Source organism: Suricata suricatta, chromosome 9 (assembly GCF_006229205.1).
Source record: "Suricata suricatta isolate VVHF042 chromosome 9, meerkat_22Aug2017_6uvM2_HiC, whole genome shotgun sequence".
NCBI classification, from domain to species: domain Eukaryota; kingdom Metazoa; phylum Chordata; class Mammalia; order Carnivora; family Herpestidae; genus Suricata; species Suricata suricatta.
Window position 1 is genome coordinate 57,275,941 of NC_043708.1, and position 9,887 is coordinate 57,285,827.

General features: G+C 35.5%; 1 protein-coding gene across 1 annotated transcript in view; it reads right to left on the bottom strand.

Annotated features, from left to right (window-relative positions):
- Positions 1-441: 441 nt before the first annotated feature.
- The window catches only part of LOC115302217 (tetratricopeptide repeat protein 6-like), a 46,414-nt gene continuing 36,968 nt past the window's right edge, over positions 442-9,887 (bottom strand). Inside the window, exons 9-11 of the mRNA XM_029952192.1 lie at positions 9,437-9,607; positions 1,239-1,464; positions 442-798 (exon numbers count right to left, since the gene is read on the bottom strand). Coding sequence (XP_029808052.1) covers positions 662-798; positions 1,239-1,464; positions 9,437-9,607 — 534 coding nt within the window. The 3' untranslated portion in view covers positions 442-661. The remainder of the gene's footprint in view (positions 799-1,238; positions 1,465-9,436; positions 9,608-9,887) is intronic.

Consider the following 9,887-nt stretch of genomic DNA (forward strand, 5'->3'; position numbering starts at 1 on the left):
CTAATTATCAGTGTATACAAATTTTTTATATACATTTATGAAATTTGCATTAAAGAGGGAAAATGAACTATAGCAAGGAAACAAGAAGGCCAAAATTTTGACAGGTGTTGTCCTGGAAGAGAGGTGACATGTAGAAGAGAAATGTGTTTATCTGGTGGAATGATGTAAGTACCAGGAAAAATACAGGACTGTGTAGACATTATTTAAAGGAAGAGAGAGGAAATATACTTAATTTCTTTATAGCTATCAGCTCTGTATTTATTTTTTAAATATTGATACTGTTGAATACATTATGAGTAGGTATTAATGAAAAGGTTAATGACACTTTTTCTATAATCATGAAGTATTATTTCAAAAGGAATTATTTTACTTTAAAGAAAATGTCTTAAATGTTAATATTCCTTAAGGAACATTCTGTTTAAATTCTGCACCCTGTAAAGAAATTCAGTTATTAGTTTTTTCAAATATGCAGAAAAATGATCTAGAAGTTTTATAATTAATATATAATATAAATATACTGTTAAAAATGCATTAAAGGGTTACGTAGATAACAAAACATAATGAATACGATAAGGAAGGTAGTGCAACCTTTTAAACAAAGAAGTTTCAGCCTCTGGAAAAAGAGCTGTGTAGACCGCTGCCGGAACCACGGCCGGGTCACTCACATCATGGGAGCACACTCTTGAAGATCAAGTGCTTGGGTATAGTCAGCCATAGCTTCCTCAATCAGACCTAGTTTCCCACGAACCTCTGCTCTACGACTATATATGAGAACATCATCAGGCTTCAAAGACAGGGCTGCGCAAGAAAACGTTTCAAGTTATGTTTTGTGCTAACACTAGGAAGTAGGCTCATTTTTTAAAAATAAAAATTTGAGAACTTTAGTGTTATTTGAAAGCATTTTTCTTGAAATGTAAGTGGTTATTGAGTAATATTAAAAATATTAAACCTTTCTAAGGAAACTAACTTGGGGAACACAGTACAGTGGCTTTCTTTGAAAGGCTGTCATTGTTTATGTGTGGTTTCCCTAACAATTTTCCGGATCTCAGCTTACCCACACTTTAAGTTGTTCCATAAAGGAATCAACATTGATGACATTAAAGATATGATATATAAAAACATTAACTCTTATGTAAGTTTATCTAGACAAATAGACCCAATGATTTTCTTCTTTTGTTGTCTAAAGACAAACATATCAACCCCTGTGTTCTTAGCCAATAACTATGAAACAAAAATACCTTTACTTAGGTCTCCCTCGGCTAGTTCATATTGCTTTAAACAACAGTAGAAGTGTGCTCTGTTCAAATATACTGCAGCCCAAAAGGGACATCTTTCAACCACACATGCAAAGTCTTCTTTTGCTTCTTTGTATTTCTTTAATATTGTATTTGCAATAGCTCGATTCATGACAGCACATTCATTTTCTGGATCAAACTTCAAAGCCTTTGAGAAGTAGTCTGTGGCCTATAAAATGTGAAAATAATAATTTGAATATATTTTAATTGGTAGCTATATAGCAATTTGAAGCACTTTTGCTCTTAATTTAAAATAAGGCATTGGCATACCAAGGGGAGAGAGGAAGCATTTCATCCCAGATAGAGATGATAAAGAGGTTGCATTGTCTGTAGATAATGTAAAAAACAGTAATAAAGCCAGCCAAACGTCATTTTGCTTTTTGTTATCACCATGTGTTAGCAAATCTCAATAATGTCAGTGATAAAACACTACTCCTTGCTGAGGTGAAACACTCTACTACTGACCCCTCAGATCCTACATCCCTGTACAGCACTAGAAAAAGGTGAAATATAAATATATAAATTAGAAAAGAAGGTCACAACAAGATAAAATCTGTTGGAAAATTAACATTTTTCATATAAAAGCAGAGTGTCTAAGAGCTAAAGAATTTTCAAAATAAAGTTCTAAACCATATCATAAAGGGATTAAAAACTCAGTTATACTATGAAAGTTAGGAAGAAGAAAGAGAAAGGAAAAAAACCAACTTGTCAAGAAGACCAAAGACCCTAGATTATTCTCTACTCATCACCAATCTGAAAGGGACACTTTAAAGTGTGGTCTGTACACTGGGTTTGAGGTCTTAGTTCGAGAATCATTTGCTACAGGTCTGCAAAGAGCTTAAGTACAGAAACTAAGAGTAAACCATCAGTAACTTCTAAAGCACTTTGATGTGGCCGTGATGTTCCAGCACGTAAACATATTTCTAGTAATTTCTTTATATTGTTTTGGCAACGTTTTATCAATAATAAATTGGAAACTTCTTAAAATGGTCCTTCACCACAACTCGCTTCAGATGCTGACTAGACACCCTACTACTCAAGATAGGAATCTCTTCTCTAATTCCATGATGGATAAAAACTTGGGTCCTACTTTAAAACTTTCTTCAGTTGAAGGAAAAGTCATTTTTAACAATACAGATTGCTCTTTGATTTTTTACCCGTGTTTCCCAATGCACCACAACCTTGCTTTTCTCTGTCTCCCCCTATTTTGTGAGGGCTCAGCTATTGCTGAGGCTGCAGATGTCCTCAAGTCCAATAGACATTTTCTAGTTCTTTTCTTTCATGACACTTCTGTGGCAGGGACTCCTGGTATCTGCTTCCTTTATAAAATTCCCGGTCTTTGAGACAGAATATCTCCTTGATTTTTCCCTTACCTCTCTGATAATTTTCTCTATCTCCTTCACTGAACTACTTTTCTCTGTGTTTTGCAGGGATTCATGAGTGAAATAAAGCGCTGATAGCACGGTGGCCAGGAACCCAGACCCTGGAGCCAATTGCTAGGTTCAAATCCTGGCTCTATCACTTGTTATCACCATGTCTTTGGATGAATAACCAAAGCTGCTTTTGCCCCCAATTTTCTCATCTGTAAAATGGAAGTAACAAACAGACGTCTACTTCCAGTGCTGCACATAGGGTTAGGTGAGGTTCATATGTAAAGTGCTGAGAATGCTCTTCACAATACCAATCATTTTCAATTCAATCGTTATTGATATACCATTTCCCCCCAGTGTCTACAAATTGAGAGACAACTTGGCCTAAGACAATTCTGTGTGGACTTTACTACCTCTGATGACTTTCAAGAGGCAATTAGATCAAGATTGTGTAACCCATCTTGTTCCTGGATGGAACTATTCTATGTGGCAGATAAGTGCACTTTAAGGATCTATTAAGATGGTGACAGAATTGACATCCTTCTGTGAAGAGCTTAAAGAGAATTTACTCCTGAACAGAAAGCTGGACTCAACAATCATCAGAAATGAGGCAAGGAAATGACTCCAAGCAGGGCCAAGACTTTCTTCAAGAAGTAATTTAGGCTTCACTTTAGTTAACCAGTAAACGATCTTTAAGGCCACACTCTTCTATAACACAAAAGCATGACTTCAGTCAGGTAGGAGCAAATGCCTACTTAAGCTAAGATAAAATAATTCAGGAGCACACAATAATGTACCTAACTATGAACAATGTAACTTTCTATTATAGTTTCCAAAATATAAAACTTAGAAAATAAAAGCCTATACATTTAATGAGGTTACTTGCAGTATTGGAGTAATAGTTATGAAGCAATTAAAGGCCAAAGACACCTACTGCAATGATGGCCTTGAATTTTTAACAATGTGTCTAATGCCATAATATATGTAATTAATTAAAAAGCAGATCCAGTTATTTTTTTAAATGACCCATAGTTCATGATGTATGCACATAGTTCATCCAAATGTGATTTAAAATAATTAAAGTCACTAACTAATGATAAAAGAAGCCAGAATATGTATGTGTGTGTGTGTATATGTATATATATATATATATATATATACATATACACACACACACAAACTATCTAGAGATTATTTGAACTGTTGAAGGACCCTTCTTCCTATCCCTAAACTTTCCTTTCAGTATAGTTAGAAACAAAGTTTGAGGAGGTGGGGAGAAGGGAATAGAAGCCACTTTCTCCACAAAAAGGCTTTGAGCATACTAAAACAGCTGCGTAATTAGTGTCAAAGTCTGCTTAACTCTAGAGGGGTTTGCACTGTGAAGCCCAGGTATCCAGTACATCAAGAAAGAGGACAAAATACATTTTAGATGAAATATTCGCCCCGCTAACATGTCCCTAGTTTCAGGGAAACAGAGACATACTAAAAAAAAATCAAGAATCAAATACACTTTAAATCTAACTAGTTTCATACATGATACCCATAGAGTTATAAAATACAAGTTTAAAAGATTAGAGTCTCCCTCCCATGTGGATCTTAAGCACTTATGGGAACAGAAAATTGACCTGGGCATTTTATTTATCTTTATCTCATTATCTAACTCCACAATTCAGGGAAGCATTGCTAGGACCCAGCCAGAGATGGTCTAAGATTGGTGAAGTTTAAGGCAACTGACCCTGGCTTGTCTACCTGGGAAGCATTAGCCTCCCAGCTGTCCACTGAGGTCTGAGCTACAGCAATCTCATTCATGCCTCACGGAATTATTCCTTCAATAATTCTCTGTCCCAGCATTTAGCTTCACTACTAAGGTCAATGAAGCTCATCACAGGGCTCGCTGTCCAGAGTCATGAACTAACCTGGGAAAGAATGAGAGCTAAATAAACTAAGGCAATGGCAGTAGAGCAGAATGGAGGGTACATATATGAGAAAAAAAAATCAAAAAGCAAATCTGACAGGATTAGATAACTGATGGATAAAAGAAGTGAAGAAGAGGAAAATATGGTTGATGCTGATGTCTCTACTCAGGTGACCTGATGGAAGATCTCTTGAATTGAGAGAGGATCTATACGAAGAAGCGTTTGACAAGAGGTAGGGGATAGAGAGGTCAATTCAGTTTGGGCTCTAATGTACTTGGAAAATATCCAGTTTTAGCAACTGGTGATATATATGAGTTAGGAGCTCAGAGAAAAGGTGTAGGCTGACACGTAGTCTAAGCCGTGAGGGTAGATGGACTTTCTGAGGAAGGAAATGTAGGGAGAGTAGGACTCCAGACCTATAGAGCTTACAACCTAATCAGAGTGAGGAGATAAGATGATCAGCACACATAAACAATTGTGGAGTGACCCAAAGCAGTACTGAATTTGTATAGAAAAAATATATATAAAGCAATATAACGTTGATAACTCACTTTAAATTCATAACCACAAACCTAAAGTCAGAGCTTAATTTTGTCTGGTAATCAATCCTACTACATTTCCCTAGTATGTTCCCTCTACTATTCTCTATAACAATATTTTACACTTTCTCTTTTCTCCTCAAAACTCTTAGCCACTCTGCTCCACTTGTAGGTGTCCCCCCCACTCTCAACTGATGAACCGATGCTCACATTCCATGGAGAAAATATAGTCAATAAATAGAAATGCCTACTTATCCAAATCTACCCACCTACCTTCCGCTGTGCCCCACCTCTCTGCCTTCCCTCATGATATAATCGAGAGTTTGTCCTCCTTCCTTCAAAGGCCGCCCCTCGAACTTCCAAACTTTAACTTCAATTCCCAAAGATTTGGGTCCTAATTATTCCTGCACCAACAATTTCTCCCTCCCTGGCACATTTGTCATTGACATAAGAGCATGGATCAATAATCCTCCACATTCAAAAAAATAACAAGTAAGAACTTTTTACCCCACCTCAAGCTATCAAGTTTCTTTCTCGGTCTGCTTCCTGTATCTCCTCGCTGCTTTGCTCGTAAGCACTGGTGAGACCCTAGGGCTCGCTCCTTAAACCCTTCTCTCCATTTATACTACCTGCCCAGGCAATTTCAATCTCATATAGTCCCACATATATGCTCATACTGATAAAATAATGCTATGTGAGACTGCATTAGATGTTTATCACTTCTAATATTTTCTTGTTTATTTTCTATTTCTTCCTCCAATAAAAAGTAAGCCACATCAGAAAAGAAGCCTTCCTTATCTTGTTCAGCTCTGTATCCTCAGGGTTATTACTAATGCCTCCCACATGGCAGGTACATCATAAGTATAGGGAGACTTAAGAAATGAAGAGCTAGTGGAATCAGAAAATATTTGCTGAACTTTTCCAGCAAAATAAAGACAGGAACTGTAGCCTCTTGGTACATAAAGATGCCCCACAGGTCATTTTATTCAGGGATATGGTGACAGTCTTGGATGTCAGAGGAGAGCACTGAGGCTACAGGTCTCAGAAAATGCAAGCAATAAAAAGAACTTTTTAAAATGAGTGTATCACCTTAGAAGGTAAGGGTTGTAAAAAGTTCTGAGAAACTCAGAGCTTGTGGCAGAAGCCTTCCTAGACCAGCTAGGCTTGGAGGGGACATTTTGCAAAGTCCTTTGCCATAGCGTCAAAGGGAGCACAACTTAGAAAATCAGCATGGCTCATAGCCCTGGTTCCCACAAGAGTCTCTGCTGTTAGTCCAGGAACAAGATGTATCTCATTCAAATGTGAGTTAACAGAAAAGCAATTTGCCCACCTTCACTGTAAAAGCCAAGGATGAAAAGTAATAGCTTAATTTTTGAAAACATAATAAAAACTCACCAGAAAAAAAAAGTGTTGTTACAATGTAGAGAAAAAATATCACATAACATTTCAAAGTGAGCTAGAAAAAATTGCTAAGGGAGTACTTGAGTTTAAGAAAAAATAAATAAATACTGAAGGATATCAGAAATGACATGTCCAGGAAAGTATGACATGGAAATCAGATGAAACTAAACAACAACAACAACAACAACAACAACAAAAGAAATTTAAAAGAAACCTGATCTATAAGGTCCACAGGGGATAATAGAGATCTCAGAAAACACAGGAAAGATTTAGAAGACAGATGTGAAAAAAGCAAAGAAAATGCAACAGAAATTAAGAGATAAAAAACATAGGAAAAAATAATTGGTACCTAAAAGTCAAGGGCATCTTATAATTGGCATTCATTCCCAATGAAGAGAATAATAAAACAAAAACTGTTTTATACTAAATTAATCAAAACTTCACTGAAATCTGCATCTTGAAAGTGCACACTGTATATTTAAAAACTTTGACTCCAAATTGTCAACTCTGAGACGTACCTTAAGAAAAACAATTTGTCTTGAGAAAATGAAGTGGCCAATAAAAGAATGAAAATCAGGTTTGCCATCAGGCTTTTTAACAACAACATACCACAGCAGAAAGTAGTGAAATATTTAAAACATTCAAGGAAAGAAAAGTGAGTCAGGACTTTAAACTCAGACATGCTACTCTGAGTTGTAAAAGCTGCAGGCAAACAGCTATGAACATTAAAAAATTCAGGACTATCGTTCTCATGAGCCCTTTCTCAGGACTCTGTTAGAGGACCGATTTCAGGCAACTAAGAAATTAGTGGCTGGGAGGGAAACTTTGGCAAAAAGCCTGGTGATGAGAACTGAGTATACTTAACTGGAGAACTAAGTCTAATATGTGAAATAAGGGTAACAAAATAGTATGCAAATATCAACCCCTCTGGCAGTGGAAACCTAACAAAACTCACAAGAAAATGGGAAAACAGAGAGACACAGTGGAAAGCTAGCAGAAGCTGATACCATAAGCTTGCACATATTTAAGAATAAAAATAGAAACTTTTTAAAAAACTCTTTAACTTTGTATTTATTTTTTGAGAGACAGAGAGAAACAGAACATGAGATCATGACCTGAGCTGAAGTTGGATGCTGAACAGACTGAGCCACCCAGGCGCCCCAGAAACTTTTTCTTTAAAAAAGAGAATACTATTAACTAAAACCGACTACTAGATGAGAGGGAGGATTATGGGAAAAAGAACTTAAGTGGCAATTTTGTTGTTCATAGTAGAGAAACTGAAGAAATAAGGAACTAAGAGTACAGAGATATTTTTATAAAGGTAATCACTAAAGCAAAACTGAAAGCCTTCTTAAATATCAGAAAACCTTTCAAAAAATTAAATAGACTACAGAATAAAACATTTTAAATGTAGTACACAGAAAATACAACAAAAATAACGGAACTAAGATCAAACATACTGACCATGCCAAAACGTATACAGGCTTCGCCCATCTATGAAAAGCCAAGTGTTTTCAAATTGCCATCTAAAGCAAAATCTAACTCTATGCTGTATAAAAGACACACAAACCTAAAATAAAGGATTCTAAACATTGAAAATAAGAGAAAGGGCAAAAGAATACCAGGCAAAAGCAAACCAAATGAAATCAGAAGTCATGATCTTCATATCATATAAAAGCAAATTTATTGCAAAGAGCTAAAAGAAACAGAAGGGCATTTGGAAGCACTCACAATGCTATGTAATATGTATGAATATCTATACATAAAAATAATGTAGCAGCAATATTCATAAAGCAGAAATTATAAGAGATGTAAAGCAACCTACAGAGAGCCACTCTAATTTTGAGATACTTAAATAAATCTTTCTCAGTCCAACATAAACCAAATGAAAAAAAAATATGTGTAGGCTAAATTAAAAACATAATTTATAAGGCATATATTATATGGATATTTTGAACTATATATCCTTATAGTAGAAATTCTTTTCTCAAAGGGCCCCCGGAGTATTTAAGTTGCCATATACTAGACCATATTAAAACTCAATAACTTTAAAACTAGAAAATATAAAAGCCCTTCTACCAAGACATCTTAACTGTCTTGTTAATTTATTATTCAGTCAAAGGGGAAATAAAATTTCAGGTGTAACATTTTAGGGAAACAAAAATTTAAAAATGTAGGAGACCAGAATACATAGGAAACCACTAAAAGCAGTAGTTGGGAAATGGCCTGACTTGACAACTCATTACAATATAAAATTAAGGGTGAAAATAGGTGAATTAAACTTCTGACTCAAAGATAGACCTAGAACAAGATAAACTGAAGATAAAGAACAAAAGAGAGAATATAAATAAATTAAAGTTGAGTTTGAATTATGTAAATATCAGAATAATTTAAATTATGTAAATATCATCCAATAACCCAACATTTTCATTTCAGACATTCTGAATTGCAGTCCAAAAAGATTAAGATGTCATAAAACCAGAACTAACATCTTTATCTCCTTACTCCCTGTCAAGCGCTCATGTGATTGAAATTTAGGAAAAGTAGCAATTAAAATGAGTTAGATGATCACATCATGAAAGAGAGTCTTGGAGGAAGTTGAGAGTAGGCTAAGTGGAGTCAAAGAGAGGATTCCAAGCCAGAAGCTGGCAACAATGCAGAGCAAGGCAATGGCCTGCACTTGGGGAAGTCCAGAACAATGTTTACTGGACAAGTATTGAATGGTTGATGATAAAGACAAGAATAAGTCCACAGAGATATAAACATTTAATAAATAATTACAAAAATTCTTAAGAAAATAAAAAAAAAAGAGCTAATGAATGATTAGCCTGTTACGTAAGGATAACATTTTGAAACTATATATAACAAAGAAAGCTTTTAGTGTCCGAAAGAAAATCTTAAGGAAAACTCATTACCTGGGAAAACTGCCTGTGGTGAAAATAGATATTTCCTGCATTAAAGTAAGCCAGTGAATACGTGGGGTTTAGGGAAATTGCTGCTTGATAGTCCCTCATTGCATTCTGTTGTTGACCCATAAACTCGTGAATCACACCACGATTTGTTAAGAATTCTGCTGTAGTATTGATCTGCAATATAATAGTATGAGTATTTAGCATCTGGGAATAGTATTTATCTCCAATTTCATGTCTAAAAATGAATGTTATGAAATCTACTTGTGGGAAACTAGTAATTTTATAGTGCAGGTGAAACCCATTAGAGCAAACATTTTGAGGGACGGCATGGTATGAAGTTGATTTCAATGTCAACCCTTTGTTGACTTGGTTGCAATAAAACAAATAATCTTAGTGCTTTACTCAGCTCCTGTCCAAGAGACAGACACAGTGGGGGAGGGAGGGAGGAAGGTTA